Source organism: Ranitomeya imitator, chromosome 2, assembly GCF_032444005.1.
Source record: "Ranitomeya imitator isolate aRanImi1 chromosome 2, aRanImi1.pri, whole genome shotgun sequence".
Taxonomy (NCBI): Eukaryota; Metazoa; Chordata; class Amphibia; order Anura; family Dendrobatidae; genus Ranitomeya; species Ranitomeya imitator.
Window position 1 is genome coordinate 221,494,757 of NC_091283.1, and position 24,838 is coordinate 221,519,594.

General features: G+C 46.6%; 1 protein-coding gene across 1 annotated transcript in view; it reads left to right on the forward strand.

Annotated features, from left to right (window-relative positions):
- Positions 1-8,508, forward strand: part of LOC138662739 (rho GTPase-activating protein 20-like) — a 160,471-nt gene extending 151,963 nt beyond the window's left edge. The window contains exon 15 of the mRNA XM_069748634.1: positions 3,439-8,508. Within this exon, the coding sequence (XP_069604735.1) occupies positions 3,439-5,102 (1,664 nt within the window). The 3' untranslated portion in view covers positions 5,103-8,508. The remainder of the gene's footprint in view (positions 1-3,438) is intronic.
- The last annotated feature ends 16,330 nt before the right edge of the window (positions 8,509-24,838 follow it).

Sequence of the window (24,838 nt, forward strand, 5' to 3'; positions counted from 1 at the left end):
GGTGTGGGCTTCTCGTTCTCCAGACTAGAAACCTATGCTGTAGGCTTCTCATTCTCCAGACTAGAAATCTATGCTGTGTGATTCTCGTTCTCCAGACTAGAAATCGATGCTGTGGGATTCTCGTTCTCCAGACTAGAAATCTATGCTGTGGGCTTCTCGTTCTCCAGACTAGAAATCTATGCTCTGGGCTTCTCGTTCTCCAGACCAGAAATCTATGCTGTGGGCTTCTCGTTCTCCAGACTAGGAATCGATGCTGTGGGCTTCTCGTTCTCCAGACTAGAAATCTATGCGGTGGGCTAATCGTTCTCCAGACTAGAAATCTATGCTGTGGGCTTCTCGTTCTCCAGACTAGAAATCTATGCTGTGGGCTTCTTGTTCTCCAGACTAGGAATCGATGCTGTGGGCTTCTCGTTCTCCAGACTAGAAATCTATGCTGTGGGCTTCTCATTCTCCAGACTAGAAATCTATGCTGTGGGCTTCTCGTTCTCCAGACTAGAAATCTATGCTGTGGGCTTCTCGTTCTCCAGACTAGAAATCGATGCTGTGGGCTTCTCGTTCTCCTGACCAGGAATCTATGCTGTGGGCTTCTCGTTCTCCAGATCAGAAATCTATGCTGTGGGATTCTCGTTCTCCAGACTAGAAATCGATGCTGTGGGATTCTCGTTCTCCAGACTAGAAATCGATGGTGTGGGCTTCTCGTTCTCCAGTCTAGAAATCTATGCTGTAGGCTTCTCATTCTCCAAACTAGAAATCTATGCTGTGGGCTTCTCGTTCTCCAGACTAGAAATCGATGCTGTGGGATTCTCGTTCTCCAGACTAGAAATCGATGCTGTGGGCTTCTCGTTCTCCAGACTAGAAATCTATGCTGTGGGCTTCTCTTTCTCCAGACCAGAAATCTAAGCTGTGGGCTTCTCGTTCTCCAGACTAGGAATCGATGCTGTGGGCTTCTCGTTCTCCAGACTAGAAATCTATGCTGTGGGCTTCTCGTTCTCCAGACTAGAAATCTATGATGTGGGCTTCTCGTTCTCCAGACTAGAAATCTATGCTGTGGGATTCTTATTCTCCAGACTAGAAATCTATGCTGTGTGCTTCTCGTTCTCCAGACTAGGAATCGATGCTGTGGGCTTCTCGTTCTCCAGACTAGAAATCTATGCTGTGGGCTTCTCATTCTCCAGACTAGAAATCTATGCTGTGGGATTCTCGTTCTCCAGACTAGAAATCTGTGCTGTGGGATTTTCGTTCTCCAGACTAGTCTGACCTCGGTACTTTAATCTCATCTTTTTCACTCTTGTCTTCACATGATCAGTACAGTAAACCTCAAACTAGCGTGCAACATCCTACACTGAAGATGTGACAGTAAAGGAAAGTGAAGAAGATGCCAATCACACCAAGGGGGCGTAAGACAGAACCAGACAGACTAGTCTGGGGGAAAAGAATCCCAACCAGACTAGTCGTTACTAATTTGTATATACTGTGCAATAAAAGTGATTTTCCCCTACATATTTTGGGGGCAGTATGGATTGGTCAGAATTCAGCAATAGGGCTGTGAAAGAGACTAGTGGTCGGACATAGAATCAGTCAGCTCCACCGTGGTGATCTGTGGAATGTTGAGAATTTGAAGTGGAAAAGCTGTCGACTTTCTCCACAGGAAGCCACTTTTGTGAATGTTGTCTCCCTACACATCAAGCATAGGGCAGACATATCCTTGGGTTACATACAATTCATCAGGGGACAGACTCACCCATGGAAGCTTCCAGATGCTTTTTTTGCATTCAATGCCTTTTGCAGTTCCTGCAAGATGAAGGCATTGAATCTATGGACTGGCCTGCCCCTTCCCCAGACCTGAATCTGATTGAGCACATCTGGGACATCATGTCTCCCACCATCCACCAACGTCACGTTGCACCACAGACTGTCCAGGAGTTGGTGAATGCTTTAGTCTTGGTCTGGGAGGAGATCCCGCAGGAGACCATCCACCGCCTCATCAGGAGCATGCCCAGGCGTTGTAGGGAGATCATACAGGCATGTGGAGGCTACACACACAACTGAGCATCATTTCCTTGTCTTGAGGCATTTCCTCTGAAGTTGGATCAGCCTGTTTGATTTTCCACTTGGATTTTGAGTATCATTCCAATTCCAGACCTCCGTGGGATATTCATTTTGATTTACATTAATAATTGTTATGTTTTATTCTCAACACATTCCACTATGTAATGAATAAAGATTTGCAACTGGAATATTTCATTCAGAGATATCTAGGATGTGGTATTTTAGTGTTCCCTTTATTCTTTTGAGCATCTTATGCTCTGTTTTTTAATGCAAAGCTTCAAAAGCTCTGTACAGACATAGATTGAAAGGGAATCAGTCATCAGATTTTTACCACCTAATCTGAGAGCAGCATAATGTAGAGACACAGACCCTGATTCCAGCAATGAGTCTCTAACTGGTCTTCTTGCTGTAGTCTTGATCAAATCACTATTTTATCAGCAGAATATCTCTAGATGACTAGGAAACCTGCTGCCAGGTAGTCCTCCATATTCATGAACCCTAACCCCACCGCCCACCATTGTTTGGCAGTTTATGCACAGTGTACACAGAAAGCTGCCAATCAGCGATGTGGACTGTGTAATACACAGCTCAGCAGGACATGACAGTGGACTTATCAAAACTACAGCAAGCAGCCTAGTAGGTGACATATTGCTGGAATCAGGGTCTGTGCCCCTCCATAATGCTTATCTCAGATGAGACAGCAAAAATCTAGTGACCCATTCCCTTTGACAATTACAGCCTGTGGTCATCACTAGTGGAAACATGAGAGTTTACTGGTTACTGTTACACATTGTACTTAAAAGGGCGGTCTCAATTTATTCATTTATTAAGTTGTCACATACACACTTGTTGTTACGTGGGGTGCACCTGCAAGGGTTAATTTATCTCCTCTCATTCAATCCAGCACTCAACCTTTGTTGTAGGCTATAAAGTGAGCATAGATCCCACCCGCACACCTCGGTTACTTAACGCTGCCACCAGTCATCAAGCACATGGGGTGATGAATCCCCGAAATATGCTGCTGTCAGTCAAAAAAGGCCGAACACTCTCTGAAAGGCTATGGATTCTTTAGAGAATTCAAGGATCAAACTTATGAAATATTTTAAGCTTTCATAAAAAAATGTACACTATAAAAGATATAAAAAACGCGAGCGGATTTCCTGTGAAAGGAGTCCGGATTTGCTCAGGAAAATTCTGCATACATTCCTGAACGTGTGCACATAGCCTAATACTGTTGGTAGGTAGCCAGCATGTCTGTTGGAGATTTGAAGATCTCTGATCTTTATGAAGATGTACTATATTCATAAATCAATGCAGAATTTTGCAAATAACGTTTTTGTTTTTGCATACAACCATTATTTACAGCACAGCTTTTTCACAATTTTCCAGGTATCCAAGGACAAGATTCCTCAGATGAACTCGAATTTGCATCTTCAGACCTGGACAAGTCCAATACGAATTTATTGAAAGATGAAGATGGCATGTTTGATGAGTCTTTGCTATTAGAGGAGAAAGAAGATTGGGATCTGTTTAGTGAAATAGCAGCCTGCTACCAGAGCAAAACAAAGATGGACATCCTAGAATGCTATGACAATGAGCGACTAGTTGGTTCTGGCTCTGCGTGCTTCCTGAGTCCAGCCAGAGACAGATGCTCCTCAGAACCAAGTGTCTGTATCAGCTCTCGGCATCTTCTCCCAAACCATGAGCCAGTTGCTCGCCAGTCTAGCTGTGATGCCACGATGGTACACAGTCACATTGATTACATAAATCAGTTGAAGCAACTGCAGCTGGAAAGTCAGAAATTAGTAAATGAAGAATTTGGCTGTACATTCAACCCTCAGCATGCCTTTTGGAGGTCAACTCAGGCATGTACAATAATGAAGGAGAGAAATCAACAGAAGATGAATAGTTGTAGCAGGTCAAGTTTTTCAAGCCTCTGCTCTACTACCACCTCTCCCTCTGTCTCCTCCTTAAGTTCCTTGGATAGTGCTTTGTCCTTTTGCTCCGAGTCCCCTGTATTCAGTCCCAGTGACGTCTCCTCTCTTCCTTTTATGTTTGGCACTTCAGCCAGACTGCACACACTCTCTCCAGAAATCACCAGAAAAAAACTGAGAGAGTGGCACATACCTATGACTACTCTCTTCGGTGGCAACTCTTGTGACCTCGATTCTTGGGAAATGCAGTGGGAAAGGGATAGTACAGTAAGAGAGGATGATGGAGCCAATTACGAAGCCCCAGTTCACAGTGACTTTCCAAGAGTATCCTTAGATAAGGGGTCAAAACAACATTTCACCTTCCAAGCACATGACAAAGAAATTGTAAAAGAACTTAATAATTTCAGAGCTGAAGATGGCCCTGCGGATAGTCATTGCATGCACAAGGAAACTTCTGTCAAGCACATTGAAATCAAGAGCCCTGAGTCTTCCAATGATGAGGGTCTCCAGCATTCAAAAGTGACTTTCTTCATGTCTCCAAATATTATGTCAGTGAAAAGTAGAACTGACCAAAATCTAGACATCGATTGTAACAGTTCCATTTCCCAAAGTCCAAAATTCCAGATTCCGCAGACTGTGTTTTATGGTCAAAACACTCCGCTCAAACTACATTCTGCATGTAGAAAGCAACACTCAGAAGTGGAGAAGTTTTGTGGATCGACACAACCCAAACATGTCGTACACAGGGGCCCTACAAATGAGTCAACGCCTAATAAGACATCAGCGGACATTTCTACGGTTTCTATAGAAAATGAAGGCAGAAAAAGTGAGCAGAATGCAACAGAAGAGACCACCAGAGTTAATGCACAAAATAAAGGCCAAAATAAGACCATAACCTCCTTCAGCCAAAGTATTCGTATAACATTACCATCTTCTGTCAAGAACACTGTGAGGGACTATTTCAAGCACACTGATGCCAAGTCTTCAAGTAGTTCCCAAGAGGTGACTGCGGAAAGTAATCTGGCCCAGAATAGAACAGAGAACTGTAACCGCCAGGGTACAGAAGACTCCAGGAAGACACAGGAGCGCGACTCTTTGGTAGAGGAATCTTCTGTGTAAAATGGTTGACAAATGCAAATATGTTTTTGTTGTGTAAAGTAGGAAATGTTTCTTTGAGAGAGAAGATTGTACAGAGATCAAGAGGTGTACAATTCTGCTGTACAAAGCTTTCCTGCCTGTACTAAGTTTACTCTACTCTAATTTGACTGTTGAGTGTGAAGAATCTTCTTGGGACAATTTACTAAGAATTGTATCATAGTTTGGTCCAAAAACTGTCTTTCATGGTTTTCAGCCCATTTACTATGTGTTTGTAAGATGTTTTTCAACATGGTGACCAAGGAGGAGGAAAGTGGTTGGATAGAGATCATGGCTCAAACTGCGATCGTGTGAGTCAAAATTGTAATGAAATTTATTGTGAGTTGAAAGTAAGTCAAGAAATTGATGGTGTGAACTTAGAACAGACCGTCTTTGGCTTCCAGCACAAGCGACTTTGATAAATTTGCGACATTTTAAGACTGTCCAGTCTAAGGCTCCAATTCTTCAAGACTAGCGATGTTCACGCCGTTCTTGTGCTGGAGTCAAACGCTCCTGATTCATTAAGAGGTGCAGGCCTCTGAACAAATCTGAGCGTCTGACGTGTGGTGCGCACCTTCATGTGCCTCGGAGGTGAATAAAATGAATTAGATGAGCCGCTCCTCAGTCCTGTCCCCACCCGGCCTTGTTTGGCAGAGTTTGGTGAATCTGTCGTGGAAACGTCAAGAGTTGCTATATTTTTGTACAACTCTCTGTTGACCGAGAAAAAGCGAATCGCACTTTACTGAATCAGGACTTAAGTTTTCATTGTGCAAAATTTGGATGGCTTTAGTAAATCAGCCCATTATAATTTATTACTACATGATATTATTGTTCTACTATCACTGCCAATCGATGGAGTCCTCTTATTGGTCGTATAAGGCATTTTTTGACTACACTGGTATATGGCTTATCCCAAATGCATCCGAATCTTTCAGCAATCAGGGTGAATATTGCATGAACTAGTTGTCTTTCATTACTCTACAAATATTTGTTTGGGAACGGAGATATAGATAGATTACTAGATCTGGCAGTCTCCAATGAGTCCAGGAACTGGGCCACAGAGTGGTGTTTTAAGAAGATCCCCAAGAAGAAAAAGTTCCTGTAAAATTATAAATATTGCCATGTTTTATAACATTTTTATGGAATCTGACTCCAAATGTTTTGAATTCACAGTGACATAAAGAGAATCTGATGGCTGATACTTGCTGCCTGATCTAACATGTATCAGGCACCGGCAGTATGAAATCAGCCCAGTGAGAAGTATTTATTTATTATTTATTTTCCTCACTTATATAGCGCCATCATATTCCTCAGTGCTTTACAGACATTATCATCACTATCCCATTTGGGTCACATTCTAGATTCCCTATCAGAACCTGCAAGAAACCCACGCAAACATGGGGAGAACATACAAATTCCTTGCAGATATCGTCCTATTTGAATCTCAGGGCAAGAAACATACTATAAAATCCACTGGGACCGAGCTGCACTGGATACTATTCGGATAGGCGGTCTCTTGTGGCTTCTCCTCACCCACTGCCCTGGATTGACAAGTCTCTGCCTACAAGTACAATCAGTGTGTAGTCCAGTGCAGCAGGCGGGGAGCTCGGTCACTGGCATCCAGGGCAGCAGGCGGGGAGAAGCCATTGGAGACCATCTGCCTGTCCAACTAGTCTCCAGCGCAACTCGGTCACTGGCAGCCAGGGCGGCAGGCGGGGAGAAGCCACCGGAGATCATCTGCCTGTACATCTAGTCTCCAGCGCAGCTCAGTCACGGCAGCCAGGGCAGCAGACCGGGAGAAGCCACCAGAGACCATCTGCCTGTACATCTAGTCTCCAGCGCAGCTCGGTCACTGGCAGCCAGGGCAGCAGACGGGGAGAAGCTGCCGGAGACCATCTGCCTGTACATCTAGTCTCCAGCTCGGTCACCGGCAGCCAGGGCAGCAGGCGGGGAGAAGCCACCGGAGATCATCTGCGTCCATCTAGTCTCCAGCGCAGCTCGGTCACTGGCAGCCAGGGCAGCAGGCGGGGAGAAGCCACCGGAGATCATCTGTGTCCATCTAGTCTCCAGCACAGCTCAGTCACGGCAGCCAGGGCAGCAGACAGGGAGAAGCCACCAGAGACCTTCTGCCTGTACATCTAGTCTCCAGTGCAGTTCAGTCACCGGCAGCCAGGGCAGCAGACTGGGAGAAGCTGCCGGAGACCATCTGCCTGTACATCTAGTGTCCAGCTTGGTCACTGGCAACCAGGGCAGCAGACGGGGAGAGGCCATCGGAGACCATCTGCCTGTACATCTAGTTTCCAGGGCAGCTCGATCACTGGCAGCCAGGGCAGCAGGCGAGGAGAAGCCACCAGAGATCATCTGCGTCCATCTAGTCTCCAGCACAGCTCGGTCACGGCAGCCAGGGCAGCAGACAGGAAGAAGCCACCAGAGACCATCTGCCTGTCCATCTAGTCTCCAGGACAGCTTGGTCACCGGCAGCCAGGGCAGCAGGCAGGGAGAAGCCACCAGAGACCATCTGTCTGTCCATCTAGTCTCCAGGACAGCTTGGTCACCGGCAGCCAGGGCAGCAGACGGAGAAGCCACCAGAGACCATCTGCCTGTCCATCTAGTCTCCAGGACAGCTTGGTCACCGGCAGCCAGGGCAGCAGACAGGGAGAAGCCACCAGAGACCATCTGCCTGTCCATCTAGTCTCCAGGACAGCTTGGTCACCGGCAGCCAGGGCAGCAGACGGAGAAGCCACCAGAGACCATCTGCCTGTCCATCTAGTCTCCAGAACAGCTTGGTCACCGGCAGCGTGCAGATGATGTTTGTCTCTGATATGCCACAGCATCTTGGAGTCGGACATACCGGACTGAGATCACACAGCCGCTGCCGGCTCACTGCTGCCTACGGATCGCGCTGCATGTATCAGCTGTCAGGTTCCCTTTAAAGAGAATCAGAATCGGGATGACAGAGTTTCCAACTTCCCACCTTCTGGGGAAACAAGTAATTTGTGAACATTAGTGCATTATTGGCCGTAATACTGTATACTTGGGAACATGAATGTTGACAATGGTTTGTGAATGTGATCAGAAAAAAGTTATGGTAAAGAGTGATTGTTATCAACCCTCAAGATTTTATGACTGTGACAATCGGAGATTACCTGGATATTTAAAGTGTGTTTACGTTGTAGGTTATTGTTGCCAGATGGATTTATTATGAAGTGTGTCAATACATGAAAGCTAAATTCTGACAATTTCTGACTTGGAGCCTTAAGCTGCTAAAAGAAGACATTTCAGCACTCGTGATTTCTGTAAATGAGAGTATTCTCCATAAAATGTGGTATAATCTCTTCTTAGAACTTTCCCTTGTACGCTCCTTGCGTTTATTAATAAATTGACAACTGGGTGTGACTAGTTGTGGGTGTGTCACTACATGATCCAATGTTGGCCAATCAGTGCTGAAAGATTTTTGACAAAGGAAATGGTAACAACCAATTGTCAGTTTATCCAAATATAGAAGCCGATCCTGCTGCCTGCACTGCGGGAGGCATGAATATAGACTGGATCCTTCATTACAAATATATATCCGTAGAGCTCTCCTCCGGACCCCTGAGCCCCAGTGATTTCAGTAGGAGGCTTTTCTGTCCAATTCTGAGGCAGACATTTTGAAAGTGGCAAAAATGAGGTTGTGATCCCCCGACTCCTTGTGTACAAAGATGACACCCTCCTCCATGAGCAACATCTCCGATACCATGACATTAGGTATTCATGATGCCCGTGAGTTTCGCTTAAATTGACCAATACCTTAATCACTAGTATCTACTTACTTCCCACACTGTTGTGGCCCCCACCCCAATAATTACACATAAAACATTCGTTTGGATAAATTTGGCCACAGCAGCCATCTTTTATTAACATTTAAACATAACAGTTTATAAACATTGAAACCCCAGGGAAGGCGGTCCTCGAAGCCCCAAGAGTCAACCAACTCGTATCCAATCTCCCAAATTTGGCCTCCAGGTCGTGTCCCTGCCCCCAGCCGCTAGGCACCAGCTCAGAGACGCTTAAAGACTCGCCCGGCCAATATCCGCCAAAAATCCCACATCCCCAGTCTTCTCGACTGTATAACCACCAATTCTCTAAGCCACACCAGGGGGAGTCCAGGATCTCACACATCCCCCCCCCCTCCAAGCCGCCATTTCTTAGCACCACCAACTTCGAGGACCTCTTTCCCCCCCCCCCGCCTTGCTGCCGCGACGACGCATAACTAATTCGCCTCTAGCGCCACGAATCTAACCCTCGCTGCCTTAACTAAAATTAACCTTAAAATTCCTAAACTGTGATCCAAACCAGTAATTACCCCATTCAAAAAAGGGAGGGTGGGTGGGAGCTTGCTATCTAATTCAGAGGGGCACCAAAATGGTTGCTCCTCTAAGATGGGTGCCCCCTTTTATAATCAACCCCCCCTTTTCACCCCCACCTTCCTGCCCCCCTTTGCCCTCAGCCAATGCATAATCCCCAATTCAAATAGTGCCCTCACCTCACTCCACAATATTGCCCCCACCTTTTCGCTCACCCCCTATAGGCCCATTCAACCTTGTCATGTCGTCCTCCCTCAAAGGCCTGCGGCCTAGTCTGTCCTCACTTGACATTAGGTATTCATGATGCCCGTGAGTTTCGCTTAAATTGACCAATACCTTAATCACTAGTATCTACTTACTTCCCACACTGTCGTGGCCCCCACCCCAATAATTACACATAAAACATTCGTTTGGATAAATTTGGCCACAGCAGCCATCTTTTATTAACATTTAAACATAACAGTTTATAAACATTGAAACCCCAGGGAAGGCGGTCCTCGAAGCCCCAAGAGTCAACCAACTCGTATCCAATCTCCCAAATTTGGCCTCCAGGTCGTGTCCCTGCCCCCAGCCGCTAGGCACCAGCTCAGAGACGCTTAAAGACTCGCCCGGCCAATATCCGCCAAAAATCCCACATCCCCAGTCTTCTCGACTGTATAACCACCAATTCTCTAAGCCACACCAGGGGGAGTCCAGGATCTCACACATCCCCCCCCCCCCTCCAAGCCGCCATTTCTTAGCACCACCAACTTCGAGGACCTCTTCCCCCCCCCCGCCACCAACACCAATGTCCTGACACCTCAGACATTTGTGTCCCGCCACACCAGCAGCCCTTTTTCGATGCCCTCCTGCACCGCAAGACACCATAAATCTAGACCGATAGCATTGAAGTGTACTCCATCCTTTCTCCAATATTCACCCGTTCCCGACTCCAGATCCAAATGGCGAATTACCAGAGCCCCATTCATAGTAACATAGTAACATAGTTAGTAAGGCCGAAAAAAGACATTTGTCCATCCAGTTCAGCCTATATTCCATCATAATAAATCCCCAGATCTACGTCCTTCTACAGAACCTAATAATTGTATGATACAATATTGTTCTGCTCCAGGAAGACATCCAGGCCTCTCTTGAACCCCTCGACTGAGTTCGCCATCACCACCTCCTCAGGCAAGCAATTCCAGATTCTCACTGCCCTAACAGTAAAGAATCCTCTTCTATGTTGGTGGAAAAACCTTCTCTCCTCCAGACGCAAAGAATGCCCCCTTGTGCCCGTCACCTTCCTTGGTATAAACAGATCCTCAGCGAGATATTTGTATTGTCCCCTTATATACTTATACATGGTTATTAGATCGCCCCTCAGTCGTCTTTTTTCTAGACTAAATAATCCTAATTTCGCTAATCTATCTGGGTATTGTAGTTCTCCCATCCCCTTTATTAATTTTGTTGCCCTCCTTTGTACTCTCTCTAGTTCCATTATATCCTTCCTGAGCACCGGTGCCCAAAACTGGACACAGTACTCCATGTGCGGTCTAACTAGGGATTTGTACAGAGGCAGTATAATGCTCTCATCATGTGTATCCAGACCTCTTTTAATGCACCCCATGATCCTGTTTGCCTTGGCAGCTGCTGCCTGGCACTGGCTGCTCCAGGTAAGTTTATCATTAACTAGGATCCCCAAGTCCTTCTCCCTGTCAGATTTACCCAGTGGTTTCCCATTCAGTGTGTAATGGTGATATTGATTCCCTCTTCCCATGTGTATAACCTTACATTTATCATTGTTAAACCTCATCTGCCACCTTTCAGCCCAAGTTTCCAACTTATCCAGATCCATCTGTAGCAGAATACTATCTTCTCTTGTATTAACTGCTTTACATAGTTTTGTATCATCTGCAAATATCGATATTTTACTGTGTAAACCTTCTACCAGATCATTAATGAATATGTTGAAGAGAACAGGTCCCAATACTGACCCCTGCGGTACCCCACTGGTCACAGCGACCCAGTTAGAGACTATACCATTTATAACCACCCTCTGCTTTCTATCACTAAGCCAGTTACTAACCCATTTACACACATTTTCCCCCAGACCAAGCATTCTCATTTTGTGTACCAACCTCTTGTGCGGCACGGTATCAAACGCTTTGGAAAAATCGAGATATACCACGTCCAATGACTCACCGTGGTCCAGTCTATAGCTTACCTCTTCATAAAAACTGATTAGATTGGTTTGACAGGAGCGATTTCTCATAAACCCATGCTGATATGGAGTTAAACAGTTATTCTCATTGAGATAATCCAGAATAACATCCCTCAGAAACCCTTCAAATATTTTACCAACAATAGAGGTTAGACTTACTGGCCTATAATTTCCAGGTTCACTTTTAGAGCCCTTTTTGAATATTGGCACCACATTTGCTATGCGCCAGTCCTGCGGAACAGACCCTGTCGCTATAGAGTCACTAAAAATAAGAAATAATGGTTTATCTATTACATTACTTAGTTCTCTTAGTACTCGTGGGTGTATGCCATCCGGACCCAGAGATTTATCTATTTTAATCTTATTTAGCCGGTTTCGCACCTCTTCTTGGGTTAGATTGGTGACTCTTAATATAGGGTTTTCATTGTTTCTTGGGATTTCACCTAGCATTTGATTTTCCACCGTGAATACCGTGGAGAAGAAGGTGTTTAATATGTTAGCTTTTTCCTCGTCATCTACAACCATTCTTTCCTCACTATTTTTTAAGGGGCCTACATTTTCAGTTTTTATTCTTTTACTATTGATATAGTTGAAGAACAGTTTGGGATTAGTTTTACTCTCCTTAGCAATGTGCTTCTCTGTTTCCTTTTTGGCAGCTTTAATTAGCTTTTTAGATAAAGTATTTTTCTCCCTATAGTTTTTTAGAGCTTCAATGGTGCCATCCTGCTTTAGTAGTGCAAATGCTTTCTTTTTACTGTTAATTGCCTGTCTTACTTCTTTGTTTAGCCACATTGGGTTTTTCCTATTTCTAGTCCTTTTATTCCCACAAGGTATAAACCGCTTACACTGCCTATTTAGGATGTTCTTAAACATTTCCCATTTATTATCTGTATTTTCATTTCTGAGGATATTGTCCCAGTCTACCAGATTAAGGGCATCTCTAAGCTGTTCAAACTTTGCCTTCCTAAAGTTCAATGTTTTTGTGACTCCCTGACAAGTCCCCCTAGTGAAAGACAGGTGAAACTGCACAGTATTGTGGTCGCTATTTCCTAAATGCCCAACCACCTGCAGATTTGTTATTCTGTCAGGTCTATTAGATAGTATTAGGTCTAAAAGTGCTGCTCCTCTGGTTGGATTCTGCACCAATTGTGAAAGATAATTTTTCTTGGTTATTAGCAGAAACCTGTTGCCTTTATGGGTTTCACAGGTTTCTGTTTCCCAGTTAATATCCGGGTAGTTAAAGTCCCCCATAACCAGGACCTCATTATGGGTTGCAGCTTCATCTATCTGCTTTAGAAGTAGACTTTCCATGCTTTCTGTTATATTTGGGGGTTTGTAACAGACCCCAATGAGAATTTTGTTACCATTTTTCCCTCCATGAATTTCAACCCATATGGACTCGACATCCTCATTCCCTTCGCTAATATCCTCCCTTAAAGTGGACTTTAGACAAGACTTTACATAGAGACAAACCCCTCCTCCTCTCCGATTTTTACGATCCTTTCTAAACAGACTGTAACCCTGTAAGTTAACTGCCCAGTCATAGCTTTCATCTAACCATGTCTCGGTTATTCCCACTATGTCAAAGTTACCTGTAGATATTTCTGCTTCTAGTTCTTCCATCTTGTTTGTCAGGCTTCTGGCGTTTGCGACCATGCAGTTTAGAGGATTTTGTTTTGTTCCAATCTCCTCACTGTGGATTGTTTTAGAAATGTTCTTACCTCCCTTCTGAGTATGTTTTCCTGGGTCGTCTTTGTTCGAGTCTAATGTTTTTCTTCCCGTCCCCTCTTCTTCTAGTTTAACGCCCTCCTGATGAGTGTAGCGAGTCTTCTGGCGAATGTGTGTTTCCCAGGTTTGTTGAGGTGTAGTCCGTCTCTGGCGAGGAGTCCATCATACCAGTAATTCACACCGTGGTCCAGGAATCCAAATCCTTGTTGTCTGCACCATCGTCTTAGCCAGTTGTTTGCATCAAGGATCCTGTTCCATCTCCTGGTGCCATGCCCATCTACTGGAAGGATAGAAGAAAAAACTACCTGTGCATCCAGTTCCTTTACTTTCTTCCCCAACTCTTCAAAGTCCTTGCAGATTGTCGGTAGGTCCTTCCTTGCCGTGTCATTGGTGCCAACATGTATCAGAAGAAATGGGTGGACGTCCTTGGAGCTGAAGAGCTTTGGTATCCTATCGGTCACATCCTTGATCATCGCACCTGGAAGGCAGCATACTTCTCTTGCAGTTATGTCCGGTCTGCAAATGGCTGCTTCTGTGCCTCTCAGTAGTGAGTCTCCCACCACCACCACTCTTCGTTGCTTCTTGGCTGTACTTTTTGCTGTCACTTGTTGCTGTGTGCCCTTTTCTTTTTTGCTTGCTGGTATTGCTTCATTCTTAGGTGTGCCATCTTCATCCTCTACAAAGATTTGATATCGGTTCTTCAGTTGTGTGGTTGGTGATTTCTCCATGGTCTTCTTGCTTCTTTTGGTCACATGCTTCCACTCATCTGCTTTTGGAGGTTCTCTGACACTTTTTGCACCTTCTGTGACCAGTAGAGATGCTTCTGTTCTGTCTAGAAAGTCTTCATTCTCTTTGATGAGTTTCAAAGTTGCTATTCTTTCTTCCAGACCCCGCACCTTTTCTTCTAAAAGGGCCACTAGTCTACACTTCTGACAGGTGAAATTGGATTCTTCTTCTGGTCGATCTGTGAACATGTAGCACATGCTGCAGCTCACCATGTAGGTTGTCACATCTGCCATGTTGCTCCTAGATCCTGCTGACTTGCTGTGTGTTTTCCTTCTTGTGTAATCTACTCAGCCAAGCTCTCTTGCAATAATGTCCTACAGGCAAAAATTCTAGGCTTAGGGAGACTTCGCTTCTCCCAGAAGGCACCTGGAATATGCAAATTAGCCTCCTGAAGCTTGAATCCCTGGTTTCCGTACCATAAAACGTGAAATTGCCCTATTAACTTTTATTCTGGCCCTGTTGATACCCTGCACCGACCGTGCTCCGAACCAAACTTTCCTATGAACAATATCCGACCAGATTACTAATAAACGCGGGAACATAGCCCACAACCTTAAAACATCAAATTTGATGTCGTTGATCAGTTCTCTACAAGGGCGTTTACCAAGATCGTTGCCCCCCAAATGAATCACCAATAAATCCGGCACCCGGTCCAAACGCCCAAACTTATGAAATTCTGGCAAGAGCTGCTTCCAGTACATTCCACGTTTTCCAATCCAACGTATGGTCGCTGATGACTTTTCCACACCGAGCTGTCTCCCTTGAGGGCGAACGTCCGCTCGCATCGCTGCCCAAAATACAAACGAATGGCCCATAATCCATGCAAGTAAAGGCCTTTCTCCTGAAAAGAAAAACAACAAACCAAAACATAGTAATCGCAAAGCACGACCCGATGAAATCTTCCCCCAACTCAAAACACCCTTCAGACCAAGGACGGGCGAATATAAGACCTAAACCTCGTGGATTCCCAACGGCCAATCCTCCGCACCACGTCCTCACCTAAACCTCTTCTTGCCGCTTCCGTAGCTGCATCTATCCTAAATGAGTGACCCGAAAATTTCTCTGCCGAAATACCTACTCGCGTCAAACAGCGCTTAAAGATGGTGACAAACTGATACCTAGATAAAAACGATCCATCCCCGTGCAACAACAGTGGCTCATCATCCCAAACCTTCCCCTTCGAAAACTCCCTAAAACATAATACAGGGCACAATGGGGAACCCATCACCTCAAATAGCACAATTTTACACCCTTTACCAGCCAAATCAGTTTTTGATTGACGCAGCCAAATCACGAGTTTATCCCCGTGCAAAACTACATCCCGACCCAGCAGCCCCCCCTTTTTATTCTTAGAGGGGCTGACCAACTCACCCAAGCGAAACGCCCCAAAGAATGCCAAAGCAAATGCCAACTTAAACAAAACCACCTCCGGTTGATTAGCACATATCCTTGGTAATTGTTCGCCTAACTGCAATAAAATCTCGTATGAAACAGGGCGTCGACCATCTAAGTTTTTCCAACCCTTACGCCACCCCTTCATCACCTGGAGGACCATAAATGATTTAGTGACGTCATGTAACCCCCTGAATCTAAAACCAAATGCTAAACCAGCCAAAAATTGATTAACTTTAGATACCGACCAACCTAAATCCCATTTCTGACCTAAAAGCAACAGCAATTTCTCGTCGTCATGCATATCCGATCCCAGCGACAAGTCCCAATCCACCCAAATATCCCAAGCCTTAACATAGTGCGACCAAGTTCCTGGTGCCAATGACCTAGACAGTAACCCTCTTACTGCCCCAACGGAAGCTTCCATAGTTCCTCCGGGCAAAACACTCGTACGAGATCCACTTGAGACATGTCATCTGGAACCCGATCCCACTGTGGATGAAAAATAGCATCACCAGTTAATGATTCATTAGACGGCCGAAATTCCGCAGTGACCCATAAATTAAACCGTAGGCCCAACCAAACCATATGCTGCAAAACTCTTAGCAACGCTGAATCCGCGGATGATAGTGAATTTAACGCTCTCACCGTGCCTTCCGATTCACAACCGAAACAAATCTTCCTGTTACAGACCTCAGATCCCCATAAAGATAAAGCAACAGCAATGGGAAAAACCACACACAGCAATCGGTTTACAGATAAACCGTTTTCCACCCATGAAGGCGGCCAACGACACGCCAACCAACTTCCTCGAAAGACCAAACAAAAACCCTGCTCGTCCACCGGGCCGATCTTAAAACCCAAATCCTCCGCAGGCACCAGCGGTGCAATCCATAGTGACTTCCCGTTATAAGAATCCAGAAAAGCATCCATACTTTCAGATCATCCTTTAAGGCCTTTCGAAGCCTGATAAAATGAGACGGGGACCGAACTCCTACAGTAGCCAAAGACAACCTGCGACAAAAAGCCCTCCCCATTGGCATGATACGGCATGCAAAATTCAACTTCCCCAACAATGATTGCACCACATGCAACGTCACCTTTTTTGACTCATAGACTCTCTTCACGTCCAGTCTCATGCTCACGAGTTTATCCATAGGTAACCGGCATTCCATTGCAACCGTATCTATCTCGATGCCTAAAAAACTCAAAGATGTTACCGGACCTACCGTCTTGTCAGCGGCTAACGGAACGCCGAACCTGCTTGACACACTCTCCATTGAGTGAAGCAAAATTGAACAGTCAGCGGAATGCGCTGGACCCACAAACAAAAAATCATCCAGATAATGGATGCAAGATCGGAGTCCCGATACATCTTTTACCGTCCATTCCAAAAACGTACTGAACAATTCAAAATATGCACACGACAGGGAACAGCCCATTGGCAAACAACGATCCACGTAAAAAACCCCATTCCAGAAACACCCCAACAAATGTAAACTATCCGGATTGACAGGAAGCAAACGAAAAGCAGCCTCAATATCGTTTTTTGCCAATAAAGCCCCCTGTCCACAAAGCCTTACCCACTCCATTGCTGTATCAAACGACGTATAAAGAACCGAGCACAACTGTGGATCAATGCCGTCATTCACTGACAAACCTTTTGGGAACGAAAGATGATGGATTAGCCTAAATTTGTTAGCCTCCTTTTTGGGCACCACCCTCAATGGAGAAACTCTCAATCCCTCCATAGGGAGAGATTGAAATGGGCCGGCCATTCTTCCAAGTGACACCTCCTTATTCAATTTATCCGAGACCACTTCTGGAAAATCGTATGCCGATTTTAAATTCTTTTTGGACCACTGCACCTTAACGTCCACAAAAGGTATTGAAAAACCATTCTTAAAACCATTTCTCAAAGTTGACGCTGCCTTTTCATCAGGATATCTACTTAGGAACCGCTCCATCTCTGCCAGACGCACTGGAGTCACCCCTTTTGTCAAATCCATCTGACCCTTTTTGTTTCCCTCCTCTAAAGCATCTTGCAGTTCCATGGGTACCTCCGCATGATGAACATTCGTGCTTAAACTTACACTTTGCCCCAAACCTGCATGTCCCTTCGTTGAAGGCAAAACACAGTCCCTTTTGCATAACCACCGAGTGCCCCGACTGTCCTGAACCCCCGGTGCCCCCAAGAAATGACTGAGAACCCTGACTCTGCCTGACCGGTGCTGTCACTCTCATCCACAATGAAATATCTTTGTGATCCCACCGAATATTTGGACGCACCGCTTTACGCTGACGAAACTGTTCATCGTATCTAATCCACCCTTGACCCCCATAAACCCTGTACGCCTCCCCAATGATATCTAAATAGCAAAACAAGGGTGCACAAGTTTCCGGCGATTTCTCCCCTATGACACTAGCAAAAATCGCAAAAGCCTGTAACCAGTTAGAAAAAGTACGTGGGATTAATCTAAACCTTCTCTTCTCTTCGTCCTCTTTTTTGGAATCATCCCTACGGGCTTTATCTAAATTGAAGCGCTCTAAAGGGAGCAGTGAAAATATTTCAACATACTCCCCTTTCCAAATTCTCTCTTTCACCTCAGGTTTCAAATGCGCGCCCAAAGGCCCCTCAAAACACATGTACACCTCCCCCCTAGCCGAATCATCAACCCGAACCGATTCATCCTTCTCTTTAGTCCCACTTTCCGCTGTCACCAAGCTTCCCTGCTGGACTACTTCACAACTACCAACTGATGCCAACCCCGGTGCCAATGGAGCCCCCTGCGAAATACTAGATCCTGGCCCATGTGAGTCGCCGACTCCCTCCGCCCCCGGGACCCCCCTCTCCCGAACGTTCCCCAACCATGCCGATAACGGCGATGGTTCAATCTGCCTACCCCTCGTCTCCCACATTTGGAACAAATCTTTTAACCCTTGCATTAAAATACCCGCACCAACACTAACCCCCCCTACAGAAACCTCCCCTCTACATGAATCAACACTAGGAGCTAGTGAAGGTAATAAAAAAGGTAAAACGGCACTCTCACCTGGCTGCCTGGGTGCTGTGATCCCAGCAGCCGCAGATCCCGGGTCCAGATGCGCTCCTACAGTCCGTGCTCCATGTCCGTGCGGGCTTGATGATCCACGAACTTCCATGGGCCAGTCCTGAGATGTCGCTGCGTTGATAGGACCCACAGGGTGGTCCCGATCCACGGATGCTGCCCGCGATGATTCAAGGCGCGCAGCGGGGCGCTCTGCCAACCCGCCCCCACTAGCTGCCTCAGCCCCCCCATATCCGAATGTCCTCGGCCCCTCCGCAGCTCCTGTCTGTACCCCCCTCTGACTATAATCCCAGGGATCCACATTATCTGCAGTTCTTCCAGCACTGCAACGGTTACTAGCAGCAGCAGCCAGCGAGTGGGCGGGGCTAAACCGGCGCCCATCACTGACCGCTCTGCGCTCAGGGGCCTGTGCTGCTGCCGCCTGAGAGTCTCTCATACCACGCCGAGCGGCGGCCCGGATGGATGGGCTCGCCGCCGCTCCTGTCTCAGGCTCCTGCCCACCGGCCATCCCCGGTGAGTACGCTGACCTCCCACGCCGCCGGTTGAGGCACCCGTCGCACAGGCCCCCGCCCGCCCCTCTGTAGTACTTGCCGACGCTGAGCCGGGCCCGTTCCAGGCTGGGCACCGGCCGCTCCTCTCCCTGGATCCGGCAACGCTGGTGTGGCACCCCTAGGGGTATTTGCCACAAAAACAGTTACTGACACTGGATACAAATACTAAAATAGCAAGACTGCACTACCACCTCCGACCAGAAGGGGGAGCTCCAGAGACTCCCCTTGATCTATTCTGGTCTGAGAGAAGAACTGGCAGTTGGGCTAAGGAGCTGAAAGTGAGAGGTCATACAGCTGAATTTCTAACAGCCCTATGACGGTTTCCAGGCCCAAATCACCGGCCTGAGGAGGAAAGGGACAGAGAAAAAGGACATTGTGAGAACCGGGTAGCATTAATCACTACCCAGAACAGGCGCAAAGACGGATACCGGATCCGTGGCTGTGTTCATTATATATAATACAGCAACCGGAAAAACGTGAGGTGATATCAGCTTCACTAGGGCCGGACGCAGCAACAGACACAGAGTTCAGCGGTACTCCTGGAGGGGGTAAGCCGATAAAAGGACTCGGGTTGCCTGTCGAACCAGGACCCGGAGGGGACAGATTGGGCCGGCAGCCAGTTCACATACAGCAGCAGGGCCATACAGAAACTGCGTACAATAAGAGGCGAAGACCCCAGCAAGGTCAAAGTAACTCAGAGTTCCCATACAGACTCCGGTGACAGGACTGGTTGTAAATCCCTTTATGTTGAAGTAAATTGGGTAAATGTTTCAGTGCCTCAGTCTTTCATTTGGACAATAGCCATCTATCTAGGATCGGGATCATCACCGCTGGGAGAACCTGCTGCTGATCAAGTAAGTGTCTGTTCCCTCACGATACCCTTACACTGTGCATTGCCTGAGGCCACAGCACCGGGTCAAGCCACCTGTGACATACCCCTCAAGAGACAGACCCCATTGGTCCGGTGCTGGGTACCCCGGTCTCTTGGGCGTCACAATTGGCGTCACGAACAGGATCGAGCCAGCCCATATACCGGGTATTGTGTGCCGTGATTGGAGCCCAAAACTTTGAAAACTTGGATGAAAAATCTTGAAAATTGACTTTATTAAAGAAAATTCCATTTCCCATTAAAAACTATTGAAAGTGACTTTTCCCCATTGGTTATAATGGAGTAAAGATGGCCGCCATCACCTCATAACCGTTAGGCACGAGACTGTTAATTGAGCTACGCTATTACCTGAGCCCCAGTCTAACTGAAAAACTTCAGAATCCGCCATTACAGAGCGCGTGGCGGGCGGGAGCAGCAGGGGGCGTGTCATTGTGGGTGGCACCAAGGTGAGCGCTCTGACGTCAGAGTAAGGGGAAAACCAATCCTGCTGCACAGCGGAACGAATCTACACTATCCCGACGGAAGCGGAGGACCGGAAGGGTCCGGATTAACTAAGGGGGCACAGTATGTCGCAGCACGGAGACGCCGCAGCACCTGGCAACGCTAATGCAGCTGAAAGACAGAGTGTCAATAGAGAGTCCGGCAGCGCAGCGGTGCAAGGAGTGGCGCCCATCATGCCGGTGCTGATGCCATATACCCCGGGTGGCCCGTGGCTTCCAATGTATGAAGGTGAGCCTAATACCCTTGAAAATTTCAGAGAAAAGATGCTGGCCCATTTTGACATGTTCCCTGTGGGTGAAGTTCAGCGTGTTAGTCTCCTGATGATGCAGTTAAGTGGCCATGCTAAGCGAGAAGTCACAGCATGGGCAGCTGATCTAAAAGACACTGTTGAACGCATATTTGCTGGATTAAAAGCTACATTTGAAACCACTGCCAGCAGCAAAGCTAAAATACGATTCTTTAATTGCAAACAAAAAGCTAATGAGGGCGTGAGAGACTTTGCCTTAAACCTGCAGGAAGCCCTTAAATCACTTACACTGGCTGAACCCATTTTTAACACCGGAGCGGATAAACTGCTAAGAGATCAATTTATTGAGGGACTCTACACCCCTTCTCACCGGGGGCATGTGAGCATGCTTGTTTTTAAGAACCCTGAATTGACATTTGCCCAATTAAAGGAGAGCGCTATACGTCTCCAGCTGGCAGAGGCACCTCGGGATCAGGATCCTGCGCAACCCATGGCAGAGGCACCTCAACAACAGGGAGTGCCAGTGACATCAGCTATGTCCGGGGCCATTGCTAAGCCCCTGGGGTCCAGTACTAATGACGCTCTTCAACAAAAGCTTGACTCTTTAACTGATGTTGTTGCTTCAATGGCTAAAACCATGCAGGAGATGAGAGGACCCAAGATGGAGTTGGCAAACTGTAGAGAGGATGTTCCATGGATGAGACCCCGGAGATACCCGACATGGAGAGGACGACCCCGCGACCGCTACCAACCGGATGGACAGCCCATTTGCCGCCGTTGCCAGCAGCCAGGCCACTTTGCACGAGATTGTGATTTAAACGGGAATCCCCTGGGAATGCGGGCCGCTTCGCAGGAATGAACTTTCAAGGCCCAACACCCTGGCACGACAGGTACATCGGAGGACGACCCATTATCCCTATCGTGCTGGACGGAATTCCCCTCAACGCTTTGCTGGACACAGGTTCCCAGATTTCATCTATACCGTATATCCTTTATAAGAGGTACTGGGCTGATGCAGATATTGATAAAGGGCCCTCTGATGTTGAACTAAATATATGGGCTAGTAATGGTAAGTTGGTACCGAAACTAGGATTCAGGGAGATGACCATAAAGATTGGTAAAGTAGAATTGAAGAAACGGTATAATTGTTGTTGATGTTAACCGGCGGAACTGTGAACCAACTGTATTGATAGGAATGAATGTGTTAGAGAACTGCTTTTCCGAAGTTATTTCTGTCTTACAGCAAATTGCTGAAACTGCCCAATCCTGCCAGCAGAGAGTTCTCCAAAGGGAAATAAAAGTATTGATGTTAAGGCAACAGGTAGAAGTTGCAGGTGGAGAAATCGGCAGTGTGAGGGTAAGTGATCCAACGTCTATTGTAATCCCACCAAAAACAGAAATGCTGGTATGGTGTAGAGCAGCCATTGGTACTAAGGGACGAGATTATCAAGCCTTAATAGAACCAGTATACACCGACAGCAGGCCCACTATACTCACAGCACGAGGGGTAGTCGAGGTACACCGGGGACGAGTGCCGGTACGACTTTTGAACTGTGGAGAGGAAGAGGTCACTTTGCCAAGGTATGCTACAGTGGCAAAGCTATATACTGTTGACAACAATGCCATCACAACCATTGAGCCCTTAGAACCAACCTGTCAGGTGGAAGGCAACGGCTCAGATGGAGAATTGGAGGATTGGTGCCAACAGCTAAACGTGGGCATAAGTTCAACACCTACCCATCAAAAACAAGGGGTGTATAGGCTAGTGACGGAATATGAACAAGTCTTCAGTAAACACCCATTGGACTTCGGACGGATAGGAGGGGTAGAACACACAATCCCCACCGGTGACCATCCCCCAATAAAAGAAAGATATAGACCCATACCGCCCGCTCACTATCAATGTGCAAAAGATATGCTGAGGGAGATGAAACAGGCCGGGGTAATAAGAGACAGCTGTAGCCCCTGGGCGGCCCCTCTAGTGATTGTCAAAAAAAAGGACGGAACCATGAGAATGTGCGTAGACTACCGGCGGATTAATAACATCACCCATAAAGACGCCTACCCCTTGCCTAGGATAGAAGAGTCCTTGACTGCTTTGAAATCTGCTAATTATTTTTCCACCTTAGACTTAACAAGTGGGTATTGGCAAGTCCCTGTGGCTGAGAGAGATAAGGAAAAGACGGCATTCACCACACCAATGGGTCTATGTGAATTTAATCGCATGCCATTCGGACTCTGCAACGCATCCGGTACCTTCCAGCGGCTGATGGAATGCTGCCTCGGACACAAGAACTTCGAGACTGTCCTCCTGTACCTAGATGATGTGATCGTCTACTCAAAGACTTACGAACAACTCTTAAAAGATCTGGCAGAAGTGTTCGAAGCCTTATCCAGGTATGGCATGAAAATCAAGCCATCCAAATGTCACCTTCTCAAGCCAAAGGTACAGTACCTGGGACACATCGTGAGTTCGGAGGGAGTAGCACCGGATCCCGAGAAAATAAGCGCCATAAGGGATTGGCCAAGACCTACCAACGCAAAAGAAGTGAGGCAATTCCTGGGATTGGTGGGTTACTATCGCAGATTTATAAAAGGATTTACCAAGTTGGCAGCACCCTTGCAAGACGCCTTGGTAGGTCAGACGAAGAAACCTTCAAACCGAAACCCTCCTTTTCAGTGGAACGATGAAAGGGAAGACTCCTTTGAACAACTAAAAAAGGCACTAACCGGAGAAGAGGTTCTGGCATACCCAGATTACCATCAACCTTTCATCCTCTACGCCAATGCCAGTAATGTGGGACTAGGAGCGGTGCTGTCACAAAAGCAAGAAGGTCGGGAGAAAGTCATCGCCTTTGCAAGTAGAAAGCTCCGGCCTACTGAAAGATATTCAGAAAATTACAGCTCCTTCGAATTGGAACTACTGGCAGTAGTTTGGGCTGTGACTGAACGTTTCAAACACTATCTGGCCGCTGCAGAATTTATTGTCTATACTGACAACAATCCGTTGACCCACCTGGACACAGCCAAATTAGGTGCGTTAGAACAGCGATGGATAGCCCGGTTATCTAATTACAACTTCATAATCAAGTATCGAGCAGGTCGCAAGAATGGAAATGCCGATGCCCTATCCCGGATGCCACACTTGAGAGATGTAGAAGAAGAAACGGGGGAGCTTGAAGAAATTGAACTACCAGCCTTCCATCATCCCAAGGCAAAACCTCATCAGTCAAGTACCTATCAGAAACAACAAGAGGTGAATTTTAATCCGATAGCACACCATAGATGGGCTGACACCCAAGACAGCAATCCGGCTGTGAAGTTGGTGAAGGAACTGCTGACTGAGCAAAGTGCATATCCCGATGAGGATGCCCCAGAAGAGACGCATCAACTCTGGAAAGAGAGAGGCAAAATGTTCCTGTATCAAGGGAAGCTCTGTAGAAGGTACACCAATCCGAAAACACATGAATTGGTTTGGCAGATTATCGTGCCTAAACAAAATGTGAAGATGGTCCTCGAAGCTTACCATAATGGTGCTGGTCACTTCGGTTGGAAAAAGTTAGAAGTACTTCTAAGAGAAAGATTTTATTGGGTCGGGATGAGAAAATCAATCGAACAGTGGTGCAGAAACTGTGGCCCGTGCAACCTCAGAAGAAATGATCAAAAGAACCAAAGAGCACCACTGCAGCCCATAATCACCAAACAACCACTTGAACTTGTAGCCATAGACCACGTGAAGTTGACACCAAGCCGGTCCGGCTATGTCTATGCCTTGACCATCATGGACCATTATTCACGCTTCTTGGTAGTAGTACCCGTAAAAGATCTGACTGCAAAAACAGCAGCCAAAGCGTTCCAAACATACTTTTGTAGACCCCATGGATATCCGGAACAGGTTCTCACCGACCAAGGTACAGCCTTTGAATCAGAGATCTTCAGAGAATTCTGTAATATGTATGGTTGCAAAAAGATCCGGACGACGGCCTATCATCCACAAACAAACGGCTTATGCG